General features: G+C 37.9%; 2 protein-coding genes across 6 annotated transcripts in view; both read right to left on the bottom strand.

Annotated features, from left to right (window-relative positions):
* Calcrl (calcitonin receptor like receptor) overlaps positions 1-17,747 on the bottom strand; it is an 88,598-nt gene extending 70,851 nt beyond the window's left edge. The window contains exons 1-2 of one of the 3 annotated variants that reach the window (XM_075984728.1): positions 17,621-17,747; positions 17,295-17,490 (exon numbers count right to left, since the gene is read on the bottom strand). The gene's annotated coding sequence lies outside the window, so the exon portion shown is untranslated. Of the gene's footprint in view, positions 1-17,294; positions 17,521-17,620 lie in introns of those variants that run through there. The other 2 variants (XM_075984727.1, XM_075984729.1) reach the window with 2 other exon arrangements.
* Positions 17,748-25,357: 7,610 nt separating this feature from the next.
* Tfpi (tissue factor pathway inhibitor) overlaps positions 25,358-26,335 on the bottom strand; it is a 42,335-nt gene continuing 41,357 nt past the window's right edge. For all 3 annotated transcript variants that reach the window (XM_075984720.1, XM_075984722.1, XM_075984721.1), the window contains one exon: positions 25,358-25,962. In XM_075984720.1, coding sequence (XP_075840835.1) covers positions 25,871-25,962 — 92 coding nt within the window. In that variant the 3' untranslated portion in view covers positions 25,358-25,870. The remainder of the gene's footprint in view (positions 25,963-26,335) is intronic.

Raw genomic sequence — 26,335 nt, 5'->3', positions numbered from 1 at the left:
CATTCCACTATCCTCTTGTTCTTTTATTTATAAGTGAGGTACCCTCTGCTTTTTAACTGTAAGAAACGTTTACCTCACCCAGTAACAGGCATATAATGTAACAGTGATTGTGGGTTAAAAAAACAGAGAAGACAGTACAAATGAATAACAACCTGGCCATATCATGACAGTTAAACCCATCTCTAGAGTAATGTGATATACATTTATATGCATGGCTTACCTCATTAAATCACTAGAATAAACTACATGATGGGAGACCTTCAAAATTACCTTACTATCCCTACCCATCTGGTCAAAAGTAACACAATTAATTCTACTCCTCCATGTCTTGAGAAAATAATTTTGAATTGTTAGATGTGCAGAATTCTACCTCTATTAGTAACTTATTGGGTTGCCACTGAAGGTTTCTTTTTATTTAAAGGTTAGCTACACACTATTCTGTGAAGTTTCTGTTCCTATAATTAATGCATTCTTAATAGCCTTGGCTTTATTGGCAATCCAAGATGTTACTTTGAATATCTTGTAGAAATATATGCAATACCTGAGTGTTAGACCATCCAAAGTTTTGAGAGTTGGTAGCACAAGATGTTACTGTATCATTGTAGGGCCCTGGATGACAAAAAGACTTCCTGTGAATTTGGCAGCAGTCTGAGGAGATGGTGAGATTTTACAGAACTTAACTGAAAAGCATAGACTCGTGTGTGTCTCTGCTAAAATTACAATTTTAAATGGTGTGTTGGAAAGGGAAGTTTGGAGGAGGTGTGTCCGTCACATTCAGGTTACCATTAAGCTAGCCTGGAAGTAAAAAGATGAGCTTTGCTTTGTAGCATGGCAACATAACTTTATAACGGGGTTGTTGAGGGACAAGGCATGAAGGCAGAGCTTCTATAGCATGGGATCTCAGCACTTAGAAGGAGGTGGAGTCTGTAAGTGTAGCTTTGCTCTGTAACATGAAGATAACACAGTTCCTGGACTTCTGGAGCTAATAAGGTGAAAGCTTACCAATAATTAGACATGCAAAGGCCCAGCGCTAGTAAGAGCGACAAAGAAATACACAGCTGAAAATAAGAAGGAGAACCCAAAGAAAAACATATAGGCATCCTCCTGAATATTAACCTTCATCAGGCGATGAAAGGAGACAGAGACAGAGACCCACATTGGAGCACCGAATAGAAATCTCAAGGTCCAAATCAAGAGCAGAAGGAGAGAGAGCACGAGCAAGGAACTCAGGACCGTGAGGGGTGCACCCACACACTGAGACAATGGGGATGTTCTATCGGGAACTCACCAAGGCCAGCTGGCCTGGGTCTGAAAAAGCCTGGGATAAAACCGGACTCGCTGAACATAGCAGACAATGAGGACTACTGAGAACTCAAGAACAATGGCAATGGGTTTTTGATCCTACTACACATACTGGCTTTGTGGGAGCCTAGGCAGTTTGGATGCTCACCTTACTAGACCTGGATGGAGGGGGGAGGTCCTTGGACTTCCCACAGGGCAGGGAACCCTGATTGCTCTTTGGGCTGACGAGTGAGGGGGACTTGATTGGGGGAGGGGGAGGGAAATGGGAGGCAGTGGCGGGGAAGAGACAGAAATCTTTAATAAATAAATAAATTTTTTAAAAAAAGAAGAAATACGCAGCTGACAAAGGAAGGCTGAGGAGGAGACTGAGACAGCCATGAGAGTTCTCTGAGGAGCTGCTACAGAAGCAGTGACTTTGTAAAGGGGAGGGGAGGCTGCTGTGACCGCCCTAGGGAAGGGCCAGTCCTTGAGTGATGGCTTGGTCAACCACAGTTCTGGAACGGGAATGAGCTGGCTGGTTCCAGGGATGGGTGGAGGGTCAGTGCTGCCAGAGTGGAAACAGAAAAGGCAAGGGGGAGTCATAGACCTGGTCAAGGAAGAACCAGAGACTTATCGGGTCAAAAAGGAAGTTGAACTCTATTTACACAGAGTCCTAGTGATCTACTACACTGAATAAACTAAATGAATGGCCTGTATACATCTTTCCAGGTTGAGTGAACGCTGAAAGGAAGAATTCATAATAGAGTCATCATTGCTTTGCATTCACACCCTATTAACATGGACTGAACTTCAAAGATGTCAAATTTGGCCACTGTGATCTGAGAAACTTTTGCTGATTTTGTCCTCATGGTCTATTAATCGACTGTTATGCCTTAATGGTCATTTAAGTCATTATTAAGGATTTCTACAAAGTCAAGACAAAGGCTTATGTGAGCATTCAAACATACTTTCATATTTATAAAAGACTATTAAAAGCAATAAAGTATTTTGTGAACCAAACATTTTAATTACCTCATATTACTCTACAATTAAAAAACTTATTGTTTCCATAATTTCTATATTTAATTGTAATGTAATATTGCTATTATTAGGATCTAGTTATATTAAATAGATTTATTTAGATGTGAATCAAAGCTGCCTAAGCCTAGAAATGGGATTTTTCTAAAAATGCTTTTGAAAAAAATAAATCTCTTCAGCCTCAGACTTTATTGGCGCCCACACGGAATTCCGCAGGTTCAAAGTTGACGTTTATTTTGAGTATTTTCCCAACTTGTTAGAAAATACCACTAGAAATAGAAACAGCTGAGGGACATCAGTATTCTTATTCAGAATAATTCAAAAGTTTTCAATTTTTTTATCCCAGGCAAAGAGACCATGGGAGAATATTTTAAGCCCTTGGGTAATTAGGTCATGAAACCAACTAACCAGCTATCACAAAATTAAATATGGAGTTATTTTCAGTTGATAAACACCTTGAATATATTAACAAAATTGTAGAGTATGAGTTGCCATGTAGTTTCATTGTATAAGACAGACATTAATACATATAGAATCAAATAATGTGGTAAAAGTAGATGAATATCCAATAAGAAGCATAAAAATTATACAAACCTCATGGAAATATAAGATATCTAGGCAAAAATGAAAGAAACAACTAGTTTTGTTCAGTAGCAGGACATCTAAACTGACTGGGCAACGACATTTAAATGAACTGAATCTTGAGAACACTGAAAAGAAATAGAGCATGAGCGCATAAGCAAATAAACGTTTTTCGTGAAATGTTGCCATAGTCAATAACTAAGCCAAAGAGAAACAAACCCACACCTAACCATACTAAGTGGAAATGAAAGCCATGAAGAAATAAATAAGATGAATTCAATCTATAGTTATAAAGACAATTATGTCGTTGGACAATGTATGACTTGTATGAAAGACACAAACTCCGGTGCCTTCTATAATGTCTTAACATTATATTAATATTACAGTGGGGAAAGGGACACATCATATTCACATGATTTGTGAGCTCCATAACTTACTTTCAATATTTAATAGAATTTAAATGTATAGAAAGAGAAAATAGATGATATACAGGCTAATGATTGACAAATGATACATAGATAGTAGAAAGATGATCGATAGATGAAAGACAGACAGGCATGAAGACAGGCAGATAGATAGATAGATAGATAGATAGATAGATAGATAGATAGATAGATGGATGGATGGATGATAGACAGACAGACGGACGGATGGATAGACAGATGATCCACAAAAAGTGAATTAGTCACAGTTTCTCCAAATCAATTACTTCAATTACCTAATTTGAACCAAATGTTTGAAAGGGAAACTTTATTCTTTTTACATGCAAATTCACCATGATTCATGACCAGAGAGATATAAATCAAAACCACAATGTGATATTGCATTACACCCTCCAGACTGGCAAAATTAGACAACAATTCAGTTTTGGAAAGTCTATGGTGCAATAAAAATCTCATTTACTGTTGGGAATTTAAATTGGGTCAGCATTATGAATTGCTTGGAAACAGGTCTTATAAATCTTTTCTCTAAAGAAGTTCATAGAGACAGGTGTGGGGGCTACATAAGGGAACTGTTTATGACTTCCTTTCTTGCAAAGGTTGAATGATGGAAGCAATTCTTGCATTCCTCAGCAGGAGAAAGGGTGGATGCATTCTGATACATCCATGCAATGAACACTGCAGTAGGGTCAAATAACATAGCACACAACATCCTATAAGAGTGATGGACCTCAAAAGGCACAACACTACATGAAAGAGGCCATTGCCACAGAAAACATGATTGCAGTTTCTTAAGGTAAAAATCAAAACATTAAGGCTAAATAATATCATAGCAGGGGAAAGTGATCTGCAGATATCCAGACCCTAGTTCAGGGTAACAGTTTACTGTTGGAGCTGTAAGCGTGAATCGTTAGGCAAGAACTTGATGCTCAGACAAACCAGGTTCTAGTAATGTTTGCTTAGATAGGATATTGATGACAGATAAAACCTGCAAGTGAGACACAAATCTTAGAGAGGACTTTACAGAGCATTAACCCAGTATGACTGCCAAGAACTGTGCATTCTGAATCTTTAAGTCAAAACATAGATGTCCAGTGTATGATGAGAATATAGGGAGATAGCTTTGACTCTCACAGTATAATCCAATTTGAAATTTTTTTCATTCTTTTACAGTAAACATATTAGAATATTCATGGGAGTTCACAAGTATTGTTATATGAAAATATTATGCACTTGAAGTTTAATGAGTATGATTCATTTGTCTGAATTCTAGCCACCTGATTTTGTTTTTTAAATGTACATTGTACTTTTTTATGAATCTTCTAGGAAACCAGTGATGGACTTTTAGGTAACCAGTGATGAAAAATCCTTGAATCTCACTGACCACTGTCTGATTACCCCTGTTTGACTTAAGACCACTGCACGAGATGGAACCCATACCCAAAACTTCTTGATGACAAAGAACCAAAGACAAGAAATCCCAGAGACCTAGGGTAAAACCAAATGCTGCTGGTCCCAAAAAAGTAACAATAAAATGACTCCTAATGACATTCTGCTGCACCCATAGATCAGAGCCTTACTCAGCCATCATCAGAGAAGCTTCCTCCTGCATCAGATGGGAACAAAACAGAGAGCCACAGCCAGACGTTCCACAGAAAGAGAGAGAGAGACCTTGGAACACACAGTTCTGAATGAGATGTCTCCCATCAAATCCCTCCCCTCAGAGCTCAGGGAATCCTGCGGAAGAGGAAACAGAAAGAGCGTAAGAGCCAGAGGGGATGGAGGAAACCTGGAGAACAAGGTGCATTAAATCAACTAAACAAGGCTCAGATAAACTCAGTGACTGAAGCAGCAAGCACAGGGCTGACACACCTCTGCACCGGGTTCTCTGCATACATGTCATAGCTTTCCATCTAGTGTTTTTATGGGACTCCTGGGTATGAAGGAGTGGCTCTCTGACTCTTGTGCCTTCTCTTGGGCTTTTTACTTATGTTGGTTTGTCCAATCTTGATGTGATTATTTTTGTTTTTAACTTATTTTTTTGTTTTGTAAAATGGCAAAAAAAAGAAAAACCCTTGAGTTAATATATGCTTTTTACTGTGTTTATGTGTGTGTGTGTGCACATGCATGTGTGTGTGTGTGTGCATGCACGTGTGTGTCCTATTGTGTGCAGGTCTCTGTGTGTGTGCACCTGTGTATGTGTGTATTAATAATTACTCCTGAGTCCAATGGAAGCAGAAAAGTTGTAATTTGAATCAATAACAAGTTTCTGATACTTGTTAGTTATAGTGATCCACAGAGGGAAATGTGCCTCTGAATAAAATTGCTATCAATGCTGCTTATTTGAGGCTAAGGCTCAGAACAGAAAGTTTTACATATATATTTTTTGCAGGGGGTGGGGGGTAATGTCAGTGTGAATGCTTAGAGTTTGGTAGTTTCTGAAGAAGATGGTCACTTCATTTAAGCATATGGCTTGTTTGCCCTCTTGTGCTATTGTTGGGAGTTTGAACCTAATCTATCAATACAGCGTGCTCTCACGAGCTACGGGGCGGTAAAGAGATCACTTTCAGAACATCCGAGCACACTGGGAAACAGGCATTACTTCTATTACTTATGGCTGTGCTGAACCACCTCATACTGCCTGATAGGTTTGGTAAAAAAGCACTTAAATTTTACCAAATAGCCATGATCCTTCCAATGTGATGACTGTCTGTTCAGATGCCATTCTGAGAAACCAGAATGTGTCAACAACAGCTAGACTCTAATATACCACCATTTAGAAGTGGCACCATTGTCTTGGCCAGTTGAGTTCCAAGAAGACAGTAAATCTGTTTACTTTTCACAAATTAATAGACACTTCTCAGAGCTTATCTTAGGTAGTAACTCTTAGGTTTAACCATTAACCCCAAGTACCCAAAAACATAGAGTAAGTTTTTATTTCTCGAGACAACTAGGTTTACTTATTAACTAAAGAAGTACAGTTCGTAGTATACATCACCCATGGTCATGATCCTAGTGTCTCCCCACCCTAAATGACACGCTTTGGGGGTGGACTTTTATTTTATTATTGTTCTGGTCTAGCCTATTGTTTTATCCTGTTATTTTGCTTATTCTCATTTCATTCTATCTTCCTTTTTAAATGAATTTATTTAGGCTTTGAGAATTTCATATATGAGTATTTACACCATTCCCCCTCTCTTTTATCCCTACAGCTCCTTCCACACTTCCCTCTATTCGTTCTCAAATTCTCTGCTTCTCATTCTTTGTGTATTCTTACACACACACACATACACACACACACACACACACACACACACACACACAATACATTTAAATATATATAAATTCAGCCTGCTGAGTTCATTTAGTGTTTCTTTGTCTTTCATAGTTCCTTTTACTTCCAAAATTCAAATTTCATTTCTGACTTGATTTTATATCAGACTGTTCACTTAGTCATTAATAATTACTGTTAATTTAGGTGAGATGTTCTGATTCGTGCCTCCTTCTTTAATTTTGTTCCTTTCATTTCTAATTCATCGATTTCTACACAGGTCTCCAAGCTTTTATTTCATTTTGCAAGTGTGATTCCCTCAAAAGTGAAACACTTGCTGGGTGGTGGTGGTACACACCTTTAATCCCAGCACTCGGGAGGCAGAGACAGGAAGATCTCTGTGAGTTTGAGGCCAGCCTGTTCTACAAGAGCTAGTTCCAGGACAGGCTCCAAAGCTACAGAGAAACCCTGTCTCAAAAAACAAACAAAAAAAAAGTAAAACACTTTAGGTTGTGTTAAATGTTTTTAAATATTTGACCAAACTATGATGCATACAAATGCTATTCTAATCTGGGCAGTGGTGGTGCACACCTTCAATCCTAGCATTGGAGAGAAAGAGACAGGTTGATCTCTATGAGTTCGAGGCCAGCCTGGTCTACAGAGTGAGTTCCTGGACAGCCAAAGCTATACAGAGAAACCCTGTCTCAAAAAAAAAAAAAAAAAAAACACTTTTCTAAACTTTCTGAAGTGAGTAATTCTCAACAGAAGTTAGTAGAAATGACTCTTATCAAATATAATAACTAACATTGTATATAGGTGACATCATAAATTACAACACTTTCTAGGTGGTTATTTAGTCATTGGTGCTAATCGCTTGCAGGGAAACGCTTCACAGAGTAAAGAGATCCAGCATACAGAAGAGTCAAACATGCTGTATCATATGATTTACCATCCACCCTATGCGGTACCAAAATTTCTCTATGCAATGAAGAGCAAACTGCAGTAATTATTGAACTATTCAAAATGCACAGCAAATTTCACAGATGTAATTTAGCATTAAATATTTAAATAGACTATATTCAACCTCTTAGGTATTCTGTTAGAGGCTCTCAAAAGTATTTGTTTCCTCTGCTGAATCTAGATGAAAAAGAATAATTATTTGGGCACAATTATTCTTGTTTTTCTGAAGAGGAATACATTTGTCACTCTAGGGATCAGTGCTAGCTTGAGAAAGTGAAATTACTCTGCAAATTGAAAAATTAATCATTTTTGCACTCAAAAGCACTTGACTTGAAATTTCATTAAAGTATTTATTTTCCTATGGGTGATTTATTTTAAGTGCCTTTTGCACAATTTAATCAAATTCACTTGTTAGATATTATTGCTATTTTTTAAATGTTATTGGCACCACGTTGTTTTTTATTTCCTGGTGTATGCTGCTTGGAATGCAGAAAACACACTGCACAGTATTGCACTGTCTTGCTTATCATACGCTTCAGCATGTACGTTCTTGGGGTACATTATTTATAAAACCTACAAAATAAAATCAAGCGGAAATTTCTGCATTCTAGGAATACACTAAATGAGGATTAAATTTTAAAAGTTAGGGCATGACTCTCTCTATGCTTTATGATAATCTAATCATAAATACAGTACCCAATAATGACCGCTTCAAATGAAGTCAGAAAGTTTGAGAATTAAATGACAGAAAAGAAGGGCAACATGAAATCCTTTGAATTTTGGTTTTTAGCAGCGCTTCAGCCGCGTAGAGCAGAATGAGTACAGTGCAGTCTGCAGCTATGGTCTAAAAATTTCATCACCTCGCTACTAGAGGATGAGGTAAAATAGGAAGTAGCATGCTTATTTCATTCATTATGTCTGAATACACACTGTATATATCCAAATATAATGGATATCACTCTTTATCCTTCCCAAAATTATATTTCTGAATTATATAATACCTGGACTCAGAGTGAATGTCTCTGTGGTATTCATGAATGAATGGTTGGCTCTATGATTGTCAAGCAAATGTCAAATCCAATGTCAAACAAAAGGTTGGTTGTTATTTTTATAACTTATGAATTATAGCAACTCAAAAAGATACGTTTGGTGGAAGTCAAACATTGAGCATTGTGACAGATCAAGATTCTATTTAATCATGACTCACTCGTGTGTGTGTGTGTGTGTGTGTGTGTATCAGAATCTGTTTCTGTTTCTGTATAATATATATACATATGAGTTTATAAAATACTGATTTTGCTTTAAGTTTAATAAACCTATAAAACACGTGAAGGACATTGAGAGCATTCTTTTTGGAGTCTTTATTAAGTACTTGCTGATTGGCATTAACGAGTTTAATGACTCACAGAGGACGGGGATGTAACTCAAGGCCTCCTAAACTTTTTTCTCCCCAGTGGAACCAAATCTGTGTTTCCCCACAGGCAATCTTTTTAAATACTTGACTTACTTTCTTTCATCTCCACTACCCAGAGTTTTGCTCTTGCAGATGACCTAGCTCCATTGTCCAGAAAGGCAGCAAGCAATGGAGTAAGACTCTGTCAGGAGCCAACGGTTGGCAAGTCTGCCAGTTTCAACAATAATTCTGCCAGTTTAGGCCATTGTTGGACCTCTTGTGGAAAGGCTTCAACACTTGGTGTCAAGATCCTGGGCTCTATTCTTGTTTACACTAGCTGGACAGGCCATTGCTTGGAGCTCAGTGAAACCCGAATACCAAGCTCATCACAGAAAGCATCTTTCAGTTCATTTTCCCACACCAAGGCAGTTAGGGATAAACGTTGGATTAACCGAGAATAATAAAATAGTCATTGGTTTTCGGACATCTTCTCTTTGGACGTGTGCAGAGATTCTAACACATTCAGAACTGAAGCTCCAGCATCTAAAGCCAATGGGCAGTTTTCTGTGGCATAGAGACCAGTACATAAAGTCCCTTCATTTAACCATTTATTCAGCAACTTTAAGCACCTATGACATTCAAACACTCATAGGAAAATTTAGAAAGTTGGTAAAATGTCTTCATACGTGAGAAAGGAGCATGTTAGAGGAATAGACAAAATGTAAAAAATATATAACAATTATGTAAATTACAGTAGAATGTTTGTTGCAAGATGCTCAACAGTATAGGAAGAACACACGCCGTACTACATAGGTGAAAAGCAGGAGAGGACAGGAGCGGGGAGGCATAGGTTGGCTGTAAGTAGTGAATTGGGCAGAGCTCACACAAAATGGCTATAATGAGTTACAGTACAGGGAAGAGGGCAACTTTGGCTGGTGCCAAACATACATGAGAACATGAGAAACATACAGAAAACATACAGAAAGTTAGATGGCATACTTATCTCCCTTTAATGATGGTTTATATTAAAAGCACGATCATGAAACCCGTTTTCTAGAGCTAAGGAGCTCCACAAAGGCAAGAAGACACTTCGAGCCCTGTTTCCTAAGAACCCTGAACCCAGGAATAATGAGGAGTGAGGTCAGTTTTCAGTCAGAGGCCGCAGCAATGCATCTGTGACCCACAGCAAAGGTTCTTGCCCTATGGCGTTACTCCAGCAAGACCTCCCTCACCGAGCTCTGCCACAAACTTCTAGCCATAATGTTGTACAAGATGATTTTTGTTGTTTATACTAATTTAATTTTAGTTGAAATAGCTTTTCAATTTGGAATGGATACATTGTGACCTATGTCCAGATAGATAAGCTCATATGTTACACTTTTAAGTGGTGTTTTTCCCTTCTAAGATTGTGATGCTGTCAGGTTTTTGGAAATATCCATTCAGAGGTGGAACAATGCTTGATGTCAAACCAGGGGAAGCTGACTGTTGTCTGAGGGTGCAGGCTAGCTTCTCTTCCTCAAAGCACAGACTATCTCTAGAATAACAAAGTCCTCCAATGACAAGCAGCATTGGGAGGGTGTTTCCTATCTCTGAATTAGGAAGAATCCATTAAAGTAGGTTTTTAAAATGTGTTCAGGTCTGCAACTACAGAAGATTCATGTAAAAGGGACCTTCAAATGTTGACATTCAGAACTTAGTGAACACACATGACTTTTACTGTCATTCTGAAAACTGTACCCTTAGTGAGTATTCCTAAAAATTCACCAAACTCATATATAAACCCTCTTAATTTTCTTATATGCATTGTGAACTAATGCATATAGTTCTAGGACTAGGTTGGGGAAATGTGAGTTTTAAGAACAAATTCCTTAAGAATAAAACTTTGAAAACTGACTTCAATCATTTGAAGAGGAGGACTTTCAAATGAGATTTGATCAAATAGTAAGATCTCAACAACCCAAATGACAGTGTTGGAACCTTAATTTTCTTAATGTTTCTCTTATTTTTAATTAATTCAATTTTTCATATATTTTCCCTAGCTATACATTTTACAAATGATTTTACTATGCTATATTCCATGTTTTAAGTCTTTGAATGATCGTAATACAGTGATACATTGTTTAATCACAGTTAGTACATGTTAGTCTTTAAAGAACAAAATTCCATCCTAATAAAATATATCAAAATTAACAACAAAGAGTTGTCAAAATTGTTTTGACGTAACAAACTCTCATCACGTGGAAAGCCCTATATTGAGGCTTTTGTTTGTTTGTTTAATAATTTTATTTATTTTATGTGCATTGATGTCAGATCCCCTGGAACTGAAGTTACAGACATTTATGAGCTACCATGTGGGTGCAGGGAACTGAACTCAGGTCCTCTGAAAGAGCAGTTGGTGCACTTACCCACTGAGCCATCTCTTTACCCCCCTATATGGGTCTTTAAAGATGCATGGAACAGGGCCTCTGTTTTGGGCAGCAGCCAAGTAGCTCAGGTAGAGGTGTGAACTCAATGTGGTGTTGTTAGTATTCTACTTTCTTCATTTGCCCCAAGAACAGTGGTCAGTTGTTAAGTGTGGCCTTGTCTGAAGTATCAGAACTTGATAAGTCAGATGTTTTCTGCATCCACATGTTAATGTGGACATCTGAGGGTTATGGATTAGAAGATGATCACTCTGAAATAAAGAGTGAGCTAATGAATTGTGAACCACCCACATTTAGGCATCTCTGTTGGGGGATTCTAAAACAGCTTTAACCTTTCATACTTTAGCAGTAAGAATTCCTTTCCTTTAATCCCCCTGCCAATGCAGTTCAGTCCTAGAATTTTCTTAATAGAAATAATTACGTAGTCAACTGAGCTAAAATAGAGGTCTTCCCTGTGGGATTAAACCATGATGCAAAAAAAAAAAAAGAACGATTTCTTCCTCAGAGTCCACCACCACCACAGCAGCAGAGAGTAGTCTGGACAAAGCAAATGTGAAACCCCTCTGTGGATGAGAGTCAGGAAAGCAAGCTCCATCAGACAGGAAGTCCGGTGAATCCGTGCAATGACGTTAACAATGTCTCTCTGTGAGTGAAGCTTGTTTGCATGCTGATTGTCTCCACAGAACGTGTTTTCAGTTTTTACTACATTCTCAAGAAGGTCATAATCCACAAATACTCAAAAGCAAACTCTTACAATAAATTGCCTTCAACCCTTTCATAACCTAAATGTGTTTTCCCATCTTCTTGCATGGGTATTCTTGAGAGATTTTAATATATAAGAAAACATGTGTTTACCATTAGAAAGTAATTAGAAATATCTACTACAAGACAGCCTAAAAACCCAAATAACCAAGAAGACTTTCAATCACATAAATTGAGCTTGTTGGGTCATTCTCGATATCCTTTTTGTTTTAAGCGTCTCTAGATGTTATAGTATTTATCACTAAAATTTCCCTAACATCTTGACAGCTATTTGTTTATTTACTTACTTCAGACAGCTTCTCACTCTGCAGCCCATGCTCTCCTAGGGCTTATTAGTAGCCTAAGACAACCTCTACACAGGGGTAATCCTCCTGCCTCTGCTTATGTGATGGGGCCCTAGCAAGTGTAACTTACAACTTTAGTATTCAAAGGATTGTCCTTCTGTCCCCATGTAGCATGTGGGCTTGTATGTGTAAAGCATATCAGAATGTTCTTACAAAGGTCTTTAAAATATAACTTTACTGAAACTAAGTTCTTGAAGGAGCACACATAGGCAGCCTGTTCCATAAAATACTAAACCTGCTATTCTAATATTAGGTTTCCATTTACGAAACAGGTCTCTCTTTGGACTCTCATAATAAAAATAGCTGCAGAATTCTTAATAACAATTTTTATATATGAAATTATTTTCCACAGCTTTATCATTTCATTAAAAATGCAATGCATTCATTCTTTCCTGACACTCTGACCAAAGTCTCAATTTTCCCTTCCATTTCTACTTAGTAGGCTAGACTGAGTTAGATATACACAAGAAAACCGCATAATTATCAGTCTCAGGTTGGTGTTTGGCTGTAAGACAAATGTATACTAGTTCTCATTGTTAAAGCCAGCCTTATCTATTCAAGAGCACGTGAAGGATCTTCCAGGGAACTGGGGTGTAAGGAGAACACTCTTGCAAACCAACCTGCTGCTTATTCTAACTGCACTCAGGTTAAACACAACTAACTCAGGTTAGGCTTGAAGAGAACGATGGCGTCTTTACAACAGTGTGCTCTACAAAGGCAGTTTCTTCTAATTTAAAAAAAATGGCACAGTCCTAAGGGGAGCAAGAGTTCTCTTAGAAACAGGTTCCACAGTAATAAAAGAGAAAGTTATAACTCAAATATCATAGGATTATTAAGTAATTGGTTATGTGTTGTTCCATTTCTTTGGTTCATGTTGCTTTAGGTGAATTTGATATTTTGTCCTTTTAATTGACTAGAAGGTAGAAAAATGTCACTATTTATTAAAACCACGTATGGATTAAACTCCTTTACTTTTAAAAACCTTAATACCCTACTTTGACCATATTTGCAAACAGTACATTAATGTGTTCATGTTACATAATATAGTGTTACAGAAAGAAGCTAACTGAAGAAAAAATAAAGGAATGTGTTCTGTAAAAATAAAATTTATCATGTGATAATAATTCTACCAAACTAAGAGACCCTAATTCAGTTCACAGCCAATGGTAAATTTATTTAATAGTATTGGAGAGTAAAATGATTTTGTTGTTGTTGTTGAGTTTGTGCAGAGTGCTGGTGGTGGTGGTGGTGGTGGTGGTGGTGGTGGTGGTGGTGGGGAGGGCTGGTGGTGGTGGTGGTGGTGGTGGTGGTGGTGGGCTGCTGGTGTGGGGGGCTGCTGGTGGTGGTGTGGTGCTTGGGGTTTTTTTTTGTTTGGTTTGGTTTGGGTTTGGTTCTTTGAGACAGGAATTCTCTGTATAGCCTGGCTGTCCTGGGACTCTCTATGTAAACCAGGCTGGCCTCAAACTCAGAGATCCACCTGTCTCTGCCTCCCTAGTGCTGGGATTAAAGGAGTGCGCCACCAAAGCTTGGCTGGGAATAAAACATTTAATGTGCCTGTAAAAATTAAACTTTTTTCTTTTTTCTAAAATAACTTATTAACTTAAAAACTGAATTAATTTAAAAAGTTTTGAGATTAGTTGTCTTAAACTAATTGACTGACAAATATTATAATACTAACTACACATGAAAAAATAATCACCTGGATTTATTGAGGAATTTCTGCTTTCCAGAGAATTGCAACAGAATATTAAAATGTATTTCTTTTTGTCAAGTGAATATTATAATATGATTATGGCATATAATTCACAAGTTTTTCATTTTTCCTTAAGCATGATAATTTCTTATTTATTCTTCAAATTTTGCAAGTATTCTACCTACTGTTCCACTTATTGTGATACAATTCAAAGTTACACACGAATTTAAAAGTAATAAAAACATCGAGTTATTTAATGTGTTGTTTCCACTTCTTTCTCTAGTCACCTAAAAATTCAAGTGGGTAAACTTCAGATCCTTAGAGTCTGTGCAGCTGCCATTAGTGAATGCTCGTGGCAGGAAGGGAACTTCCATACAAGCAAAGGGGGAAGACTGGCATGTCTGGTCGGGACGCAGGTCTTATTTGGAGTTTTGCAAAGTTTTGTCTCTACGCCGTTGCATTGGGATACTCTTACAAATTAAATGAGATTTTTAAAATAATTTAATATTGTAGTATAGTTCTTTGTAGAAAAAGACTACATTCGAAAATAAATACATGTTTAGAGTTCATCCACAAACTGATCCTCACAGCTGGGCCCAGAGAAATGTTCGTTCTCTCATGGTTTGTGAGCTGGTCACTCACCCTCCTTGTGAGTGAACTCTGAATGAGTCAGGAGCTGAGCTGTACCACAACTTAATTTGAGACGTGACCCCTGTCTTCCATTAAGACTGCCATAAGATACGGCTTACATTAGTGCTTTAGTAGCTTTCCTAAATCCCAAACAAAAACAGGGAATTAGATGCTTGGACTTGATCTGAATTCTGGAAAGGTAACATCATTGTACCTCTAGAAGAAGAATTAGACTCACTAGATTCACTCAAAGTCACGTATGAAGCATGAAATACATTTTGCTTAGTGAATACCTATTTCAGTTCGTTAAGGGTAATTGCATTAATTTATCTGCAAAATTTGAAAGCAACTCTAAATAAATAGTGGCTATCAAAATGTAAGCCGACTGGTAACACTATTGCAGTTGCTGGACTGGCTGCAAACAGCCATCTAAACATACCGCACTACAGATAGAACAATCTAGGGGAAACCTACCTCAGATCACAGGAGATGTGACGTTTCTGAATTCTGTATTTTATTTGACATGCTTAGGACTTGTCTCAGACTATAGGCACTGATTTCAGGATGCTAAAAGGCATATCTCCTGTAGAGTTAAACTAAGATTAAAAAAAACATAGCTTCATTTTCAGACGTTTATTTATTTTAAAAGCCACATTTATTCTAGAACGATATGAATTCTTATTTTAATCTCCCGGTTATTAACTCAAGTCATGTCTATGCCTAAAGACCATCAATATTCACTGTCTGGCATTTTTCTGTTATGGTTTTTGGTAATAAAGATTATTTTAAATAATGCTATTAATACAGGTGAGGATATTTAAGTAAATTATACAAGATAAATGATTGTGTTTGGGAGCATTAATTCAACAAAAATCAGAAGAGTTCATGAAGTTACTAATTTACAATATTTTATTAGTATAATACCTAATTTCAGAGAATAATCCATCTTAGAATAAAGCTTTTCAATTTCTGTTACTATATGGCATTAGGTTATTTAATGTGCTGATTCTTTCTCTAATTACTTAATGAGCATTTGTAAGATGTCATATCTTAAAAACACCTTACCCATGTCTGCACAGCTGAGAACCCAGTGGTATAATAATAAAATAATAATAATAATAAACCTGAAAACATAAATCAGCTGCAATGTTTTTAAAAAATGCAAGTGTATGAATTAATGTTTCCATTACATTGAAAAACATGTATGGACACAGAGCCAAGAATCATTGAGGAGTTACTCAGGATGAATCTGTAAGACACTGTTTGCCAGACCACGAGTGGCTGTGGTCAGAAGGGCAGCTAGCATGGAAAGGCATCTCGCAGTGTACAATTTCATTTAAACAAGGAAACATAGAATTCATTAACTATGCTAATAAACACCACTTGGATCCAAATCTGATGTCTGACATCCCCTGGCGATAATTTGCAATGCTTCCATAACAACCACTTGCTAACTGGACACTAGTTTCTGAAGTTCTCAGGACGGTCTGTACTGTGGGAGAGGGGACTACAGATGGTTCATCTCAGCATCGTTCCAGCGATGCTTCTCTGAATACCTAACTGAATTCCTTGGTTTAAGGAGTTAATACACTCGCTTGTCATAGCACCGTGTTTTTCTATCTATAGAGAGCTCCTATCATATTCCTCCCTGAAAGTTTGCAGAAGGGCAGTTGAAGTAACACAGCTCTTGGGCTTCAGAGTTTAAAAACCGTGAAGTAATGCAGAGACCACTACATTTTTTTTAACGACACTGAGCAGTTCGGGGTTTTTTTGTTTTGTTTTGTTTAAGTTAGGTAGCTTTTGTTTTTGGTTTTGGTTTTTTGTTTTTCCTTACCTTACTTGTAAAACATGATCTAAATACAGTGGAAACAGTTCAGGAACACCCCCACCAAGAAAACAAACAAGCAACAGCAAAGAACAAAGCAAAACAAAAGCAAAGGTATTTACACAGATTAGGCAACAAAGAACAATGAGAATCCCCTCCATTCGGTAGTTCTGAGTGTGAACAGAAGTGAACGGCCAACACAAGTCCTGCTTTGTTTGTGTTCCGTCACACAGGAAGACTCTTGGACCCGGTGAGTCTTCTGCTACCCCTTCCTTAGAATACTGATTATGTGGAAAATTTAAAGACCCTTCCTGAGAGGCAGATGTTTTCCAGCTGTCAGAGCTGAATTTAGCTAATAGCAGAACTAGTTTTAAATGGCATTGTTTCCGGATTCAAAAATTGGTCCAGAAATTTGCCTTTCAGCCCATTCACGTTGTTATTAGTTGGTAATTTTATTTTCTAAACACCGCTGTAAACACTCTTATACACTAGTAATAGATCTGGTATGCACTCTGAAGTAACACTCTCTAGTTTCCCTGTGTAGAATTAAAAAAAAAAAAGGCGGTCTCAACATTATTTCAATGCCACTAGAAACATTGCCAAACTACCTGAGAATTTTGCTAAGAATACATATTTTGAGTAATACACTTACCAAGCACAGCTTCTAAGGAAATTCTGTGTGTAATAGTCACAGGAGGGATTTGATTTTCTTAGATTCCACAGGAGAGTTCCCAGGCGACGAGGTGCGGGAGTCTCAGCCTTGCAATGTGGTCCTGCAGGCGGGCGAGCTCCAAGCAGCGGAGCCTGAGTCAAGACAGGACTGCGCCGCTGGAGAGAGAGGGCTTGCTCTGAGGAGATGGGGAGTGTTGTCAGATTGTAAGTGATCAGTCACAGAAGGGAAACATCACTGCTTCCTGTTACATCACCCCGCCCCGCCTGCAGTTAGTGTTAGGTTACTTTCTTTCTCAAATAGCTTACCCCAGGAAAGCAGCTACAGCTCGCTTCTCCCTCTGACAAGAGCAAGAAGCAGCCTGAACAGACAGAGATCCCTTTGCTGTATGAACACATTGTTACCAGCCAAAGCTGGCTGGCTTTCACCTAGACTGAGTTGTTGGAACTTGCTGACCGTGATTTGAAGGCAGTCTAAGTGTGTAGGGGTGTGTGTGTTGAATTAGAGTTCCCGGAACAAATGGAGCCAGTGCTATCTGTCACATCTTTCTCTGAAAAGCACATGGAGTTGTGAGCATCAGAATTACTTCAGACTCAATAATTCGGAGCACTGATATGTGATCCAGTTCCACAATCAATTTTGCACAAGGAGATGAAGCAGCTTTGGCCTGCTCTTTCTAAAAACTCCTTTTACTCATCATGACATAAGTATATGTGTATGTATTATAAAGTCAATTTGGGTACAGAATGTAAAGTCATTGTACATACTTTTAAAATTTGATGTAATTATGTCACTGCATATAACCTAAACATTATATTTATCTCAAAATAAACTTAAAAGAAAGTTTTGTGGCTATTTTGTAACATGATACACTGAAATAATTTTATATAGTAAAAACGTTAATTTTTTTCTAAACGTTTTATCTCTAAACATAATTGTATCATAAGTATTTTAAGAAAACATTGCGTATTAGTAGGGAAAAAACTGTAAACCTGAAATATATTGTTAGTTAGTTTTGTCTAATATGATAATATGATAAATTATGAGATTTGGCAATAATCGTAACTCCTGAAACCAGACAATACTAAAAGTCACATGACCTTGGCACCAAATTTCTCACCTGCAAACCGGAAACAAAGGATGAAATAACATCCAAAATTCTTTATATCTTTTAAACTTTGAATCAACGTATCTTATAACGTTTAGAAAGTTGTAAGCTACTCTTCTGAGCATGAAAATCTCACAGGACTGAGCTCAAAGGCACAGACTAGTAGTATCAAACTGAGGAGCCCGGAGTCCCTGCAGATTAGTAACGGAAGTGAAGACAGAGGCTACAGAATCTAAGAATAGCATGTGGCTGTGGTCTTTCTAAACTTTTGCAATCTAGATCTGTGGAAGAAATTCATTACAAAATCTTTAATTTTATGTATATATATATATAATAGGATATATATATGTAAGAGACATAATTGACAATCTCAATCAATCACCCATATAGCAAGAGCTATATAAAAGGCTGAAATGACACAAAGTAGCCTTAGGAGAGTAGTAACCCTGTGAGGTACATTGGGAAGTTACTTTGTATAGAATTTTAGTTTTGCTTTCTTTAGGGAACTGTTATATTACATTTTTGTTGTGCTGTTTCCTTCCGCTCTTAAGAAGAAAAATCAACTCTGTGAATCACTGCTGCCTCCTTAAATAATAACCATTAATCAGAAGAACAACAAAGACATTCCTGGGTGCCTAGGCAGAGCTCTGATGTGGAGTCCCAAGCGCACAGGGAACAAGGAGTGAAGAAATAGAGTAGCTACGACCCATGCAGGTCCTCACGCTTGCTGGGGTGATCTTGACAGAACTTCTAGGTAGGGTGTTTACAACGTAAAGCCCAGAGAAAAGTGAATACTAGATTTTAACTTCCAAATGATCGCAGTCCATGCCCATAAATCCCATTCTAAGAATGTTTGGCCAGACAGACTGGCGTGTAGAAAGCTACAAACATTTCCGTAAATGCTAAAGTATTAACATCTTTTAATTCATTCATTGGATTTGCTCAAACGAAACAGAGTCTTCGTAAGGAAAGGAATTCTTTCTCTGAGATGATGCCTGGAGACTCACAACCCAGTGACCATTCTTCTGTATGACAAGTGTACAAGGAGCTGTTACAAATGGAGAATTTAAGACAACTTGTAGTATTTAGAATAGATTATTGGTTGGGCACACAGGTTTATGGCTGTGGCATAGAGATTTAGGATAAATCTTGTTAGTATCATATATGTGTCTTAGAGTAGTAAACATACATTCCAATAACCAGATGGACACATGCTGTATTAATACATGCTATATTCATAGATGCTATAAAGGCTTCTGGGAGGCTAGTGAATCTGAGATATGTAGGGAAAAGTGAAAAGACTGAGTGAAACCTCTCACATGTATGCTTTAGCATGACAACAAATGTTTGGATACCTACAGTAAAACAAAATTATACCATTTCCAGAAATCAGCGAGGCAATTCTGAGCCAGCGGGGTATTGCTAATGCAGCCATCCAGTCATATAGACCCCACGTGTGTCTCATTTGTGACCTTTCCAAGAACACAGTGAAGCTGTTTAATCATTTGATAAGTCGTGATCAAGTTTGTAGTTTCAGATAAGCACTCAAAATGACTCTGCTTTAGGAAATAAAGAACAACTAAGAAGTGTCTTCTGTTTTGTCATGTAAAAGACAGTGAAAAGCATTCAAGAAACCACATTCTCGGGGGCTGGAGAGATGGCTCAGAGGCTAAGAACTCTGGCTGCCCTTCCAGAAGTCCTGAGTTCAACTCCAGCAACCACACGGTGGCTCACAACCATCTGTAATGAGGTCTGGTGCCCTCGTCTGGCCTGCAGGCAGCATGCAACAGAACACTGTCTACATAATAATATAACATTATCTGTCATTCGCAGATGATGCTGCCAGTACAGCCACGTAGTGGCAGGCACCATGCAGAGGGCTTCCAGTCCACTTTTCTGTCTAGTGAAGAATGCTACACAAATGAAAGGCATTTTGAGGAACAGCCAAGTTTGTCCACTTCAAAATTTTACTGCAGGACTTACGTCTTCCATTTTGGTCCTTTATGGGACTCAGAAGTACCAACGTCTCTAAATAAGGCAAATGGCTCCCCTACAAAACAGCCCTTGCCTCACAAGGCAATTAATCAGGAGGATCTAAAACAAGCTCTTACAGCCACAAGTTAAACCAGTTAGAACGAAAATCGTGAGTGACAAACTTGGGGTTCTGCGGACTTAACTGACTGCTTGAGTTTCTGTTGCTACTGCCTTGAAACGTGGTTCTTTAAGAACAACCGAAACAAAACCCTTTTACATGGAGCATGCTATAGATAGACCATTCCCAGAGAACGTGCAAGGGCGGTCAAAGAAGGCATTTAAAAATAGTTTGTGGATGCTGTCGGATATTATATTCTAAATTAGCAATGTTTTGTGTTTCTAATCATGCAAAATTCATTATTTATCTTTAAATCATTGATGCAATTAAAAGTTTAATTGCTTCATCCCTTAGAAGAATTCACTATTTGAGAAACTCGTAAGTTTTACACACTTATATCAAAAGAAAGTTTATTAAGATAACAAGTTGGCTTCAGCATTTACTACTTTACTTAGCAGCTAATGTTAAGACTTTTTTGAAAGCAAAGGATAATTAATTGCATTTGGTAAAACAGTTTCCACCCAACACCACATCCACAGAGAGTGAGTACGCTATGACCAAAACCAAAGAACCAATTTTTATCATGTTTATACAAATTATGTATTAAAGGTAAGCAATAATGCATTAATAAGGCTTCCTGTGCATAAAATTTTCACAAGTGCAAAAGCTGAATTTAAAGTGAGCAATCCTTGCATGTCATCCACATAACGACAGCAATTTCAGGAGCCTGTAGTGTTTCTTACATTTCATGACGCGTTCCCTAAGAGCGTCCACTTACATCAGAGTCAACCAGATATTTACCTATTCAAAAAGCCTCTTTCTTGATATGCCTTGGTAGATTTGAATGTTCGTGGTTCTTAGTGTTGTCTGATTGGTGGTATTCGTGAGAGTCTACTGGAGAAAGAGTACAGGCGGATGAAGCGTGAGATAAAATAAGTAGAATGGATTTTAGACCTGAAAACTTAGACATTCCTGGTTTAAGTAAGGTGAAGTGAGTGTCCTGGCTGCAAGCAGTCTTCGGCTGAGTGTTTTATTTCTCAGTTCCGAGGGCAGAACCCCTTTCAGGGTCAGGAGCGCTCCCATCTGGGTGAGAAATTACATGTGGTCGCTCTTGTTCCATAGCTCTGTCTGTATGGACAAGCAGTAAATGAAGAACAAGAGTTGAAGTATGAGCAGTTCGTTGGAGGCCCAAAATTCTCCTTTCCCCGAAAGGTTTAAAATAATTCATTCTATTTCTGGAGCAGAGTCAGATCACAGTGAAAACGATGCTTTCTCCTCTAATGGTATCAATTTATGCTGGACGCGTTGTGAAATGCTTCACATTTTTGAATACTAATCTTCACTGTGGAAAATTAAAGTTGTATTTAAATTTGTATTTGACATCTTGACCCATAGTTCATTTTTTAAATGGCCGACTTTATATTTTCAAACAAACTAACCATTAAATTCAAAGCTGACAGTTTTAAACTTTTCCTATACTAGAAGACATTATTATTCAACTATTGTCATTAATATAACTTGTGAAAGTTTTTAGCAATTTGTAATTTATTCTATTTTTTTCAAATTTTCATTCATCAAAATAAATTCCCACAACCGTGTTCTCTAGAATATAAGTATTTACAAGTGTTAAGAGATTTGTAATACACATAATGCAGAAGTTAAAGAGTCACACTTTTAGTAGGAACTCTGGAGACCTGAAAAAAGCAGCCAATGTTTGGTCGGTGAGGAATTGGGGATCTGCAGTCTCATCCTGCCGCCTAGTGTTCTCAGATTATAAAACGGGGCTTCTTGGCAGGAGTAAAAGCTAAATCCTATTTCCTTTTCACTAACGAAACAAATCTAGAAAAGATATGATGTCCTCCCTCCCTCCCTCCCTCTCTCTCTCTCTCTCTCTCTCTCTCTCTCTCTCTCTCTCTCACACACACACACACACACACACACACACACACACACACATCAATGCTCTGAAATCTATGAATACGTCAGTGAAGATGGACTCCTAAACAGCTGATCAGGAGTGTAAATCGAACTTTCTACCACTCCTAACATGGTAAATGCCTCTCACATTTTGATAAGCAAGCTTAAGTTTGGGATGTATTTGTTCAAAGCTATCTGGCCAAAATCTTAATCACTAATAGGTTATAAAATTGCTCCAGCCAAAATTTGGCTGACCTTTCATAAACGCCATACTTTGTGTATATTCTTATCTTCAAGATCTAGCTCTTCAACCTTTTGATCATCAGAAAGAAGTCTCTGAGTAGTCATCCACTGAGCACCAATCAGTTCACCATATTAAACATTCAGGTAGCAACCAGAATACAAAATTTGCCAATAGGACATTCTCTGCTCTTGAGAGTTTGCAGTGAACATTTTTATTGTTTGAAAGCTTTGAATTTTTTATACATATATACAATTTAAATTGGATCATATCCACCTCACTCCATTCGTCCAACTTGAGGCCCCCAACACATCTCGACCCTCATTACTTCCTGGCTCCCCCTTTCCTTCTCTCTCTTTTAATAACTCACTAGGTCTAGTTAGTGCTGCTCATGCATACACGAGTGTAAGGACATCCTGTGGGCTGTGGGAATTCATCAGTGTCCTTGTGCATACACGTGTGTAAGGACATCCTCTGGGCTGTGGGAATTCATCAGTGTCCTTGTGCATACACGTGTGTAAGGACATCCTCTGGGCTGTGGGAATTCATCAGTGTCCTTGTGCATACACGTGTGTAAGGACATCCTCTGGGCTGTGGGAATTCATCAGTGTCCTTGTGCATACACGTGTGTAAGGACATCCTCTGGGCTGTGGGAATTCATCAGTGTCCTTGTGCATACACGTGTGTAAGGACATCCTCTGGGCTGTGGGAATTCATCAGTGTCTTCACTGTAAAGACAGTGACTTTCTCTCTTCCGCAGCTGTCAGCTCTCAGCAATAACTCAGTTAGAGTAGAGGTTGGGGTCCTTTCCCTCCTCCATGCTGTCACGTGTGACTGGCTTGAGCCCGCACAGGTGACCACAGCTGTTGTGAGCAGAGGACAGCATTTCATGGGGCTTCTCCAGTATCTGACTTACTAAATTTTTTCCCACTTCTCTTCATTGATGATGTGATTCACAAGCTTTTGGCCAACAGGCAGGTGAGATGTTGGGTGTATGGGGAGAGGATGAATTCCTGAGTTGATGTGTATTGTTGACATAGACATGACCAGGTCCAAGACCCCGATGCTTCAGACCCACTGGAAAGACAAAGCAGTTCCCAGGGCAGGCCTAGGGGAATGGCAAAGTTTTCCCCTGGTGTATGAGCGTTTGAGACCAATGTACACAAAAAGTCTGAGGGTATGTTGAAGAACTATTTCAATATCTAGTCATCATCTCCCTAGGGCTTTTTTCGTATGGTCAATAACTGATCATCTTTCAAAGAGCATTATAGTGTTTCTATTTGTCTGGGAATCAAAATGGCTCAAAATGTGAGAAAATAGAGCATTATATTGATGTATACTGGAGATCAGAGTTGCCAGGTTTAATAAACATTCTTCCTGACCATGGACCTTTCTTGGATTTTTTTATTTATTTATGATAAGCATATGTAAAGAGTTTGACATAGTATACTATTCCCAGCTAATTTCTGTATCTTGTCTTTTTGTATTTACTATAAAACTAAGGCTGTTAGTATATGTTAAGTAGAGAAGCAACTGGGAACATTTAGGCTCTATTGATTACTTTAACAGAATGTTTTCAAAACTTGATCACTATGCTTCATGTTACTGACAATTTTGGTACATGTTATCATCAGACTATCTGATCTCTATTTTGCTGCAGGTTATTCAGGGAAAAATGTTGAGTTTCATTAAAAAATCATTCATTTATTGAAACTGATACTGAACTTCGCTTTTATATTTATTTTTTCACTATACAAAGTAATAATCAAATGTGAACTATTATTTGGTAAAAAATCCTCCCTCCTCCCTTTACTTTCACCTTTTTGTCCATCTCCCCCTCTCCTCCCTATATATTATTTTGTATAATAAATTCCTGTGACCCCCTCTGCTCGGCCCTCTTTTTCCAATGTTCTGAGTAACGTTCTCTAAGAAACTAACGGTGTGGCTGGAGGAATTCAAGAGCTGGACCTGAGGGACTGAGAGAGCAGGGGAGTTTTACGTTGCACAAAGCATGTCAAAAGCATAATTATGGTCTCTGTGTTCGAATAAGATAAAGTAAGAACTGCTGGCAGAGAAATCAAAGCCCTCTGAATAACCGACGAATCGTGCAACGCTTTCTTCTTTCTTCCGATGTGGGGCGAACCCAGTGTATTAAAATAGTTTGAACTGGAAGGACTTATATAATGTATAGTTATATAATTTTTATTTAAGAATGTTTAGCTTTATGCAATAATTGATGTAATCATTGATGGAAATACAAACATAAAAAGCTTACGTGAGCTTTTTAAAGTTTTTTTTTTTTTAGTGTATGTGCAAATGTGTATCTGTGTGTGTGAGACACATCTGTGTGTGATGCCTGTGGAGACCAGAAGACGTCAGAGCACCTAGGGCTGGAGGTGCAGGTGGCTGGTAGCTGCCCCACGTAAGGACATCAGAGCACCTGGGGCTGGAGGAGAACGCTTGGGGCTGTTAGTCATCTCTCCAACAGAAGTGCTGGGAAGTGAGCTCATGGCTTGTAGGAGAGTGGTACCTACTCCTAGCTACTCGTTCATCTTTTCTGCCCTTCCATGGATCCTTGAGGCATTGTGTGCTATCTTCTTTGACAAATAAGAAATCATGATGTGTGTGTGTGCACTTTAATAACGGAAGGAGATTATCGAGTTCTAAAGAAGAGAGCGCGTGCAGAGTGAAGCAGGGACAATGATTTTTTTTATTTGGTTTCACAGCTCTGTATCTCAGTTCTTTAGTAAACACCAGTGGGTAACAGTCAGGTTTATTGTTCAGGGTATAGTGTTTTACTTCTTACACTGCTAAAATTGAAATCATGTGGGAAGGCTTAGACTATCAAGGGTACACAATGTTCATGATCATAACAAATGAAAGTATCTCTTCCGGTAGATGGTCGCGATGGAAAAGAGAAAACTGGTTCCTGTGCTGAGCAGTAGGAGACCTTGCAATTGAACAGGAAGTGGTTTGGAAGGGAGCGAGATGAAATTCACAGTAGCCGGTTGATAAGTTGCTGCTTTACAAAAGTAGAGTGGCTAAGGAAAACACATCCTTAACGGACACAGTGGCCTGGGAAATTAACTTTTATATATTCATCAAAATTATTGTAGTAGAAGAATAGACATCATAGTACAAATACCTTGTGGAAATATTTAGTATAATTGGAGTAACAACAGTGTGTTTATATCTCAACACTAGTCCATGGCTGCATACTCTATTTTCACTGGAGGCTCCTTTCCTTTTTGGGTGTTAATTTTTCCTCCTTTTGTTACTCTTTTGATGAAACCTGTAATAAGAACAGTAAATGATAATAATAGTGAAAAGAGAACACATATGAACTTTATCTCAAATTTTCTCAAAGTCTTTCATTTGTCTCCGTATTTTTGCGAAATAATCTAATTCTAAGAAAGTCATTTTGCATGTGAGAGTCACCAAAACTGGGTAAGTATGCTACAATTTGTTTGAAAATACATGCTTATTTTTATTAAAAGGTAGATATGTGGTAAATATATGGTTATTAGACTAACATGTTATTTTATTTAATTTCTATGTTTTTTTATAAATTCTTTGTGTTCTTCATATTGTATCATTATATTCAAGGGAAAAGTAATAAAAATGTTAAAAGTTTGGTGTATTAAAAGAGAGCTTGCAAGAATTTT

The sequence above is a fragment of the Microtus pennsylvanicus genome, chromosome 9, assembly GCF_037038515.1.
Source record: "Microtus pennsylvanicus isolate mMicPen1 chromosome 9, mMicPen1.hap1, whole genome shotgun sequence".
Classification (NCBI taxonomy): Eukaryota; Metazoa; Chordata; class Mammalia; order Rodentia; family Cricetidae; genus Microtus; species Microtus pennsylvanicus.
The sequence above is the reverse complement of the archived record's forward strand: the minus strand, read 5'-3'. Positions and strand labels throughout refer to the sequence as shown.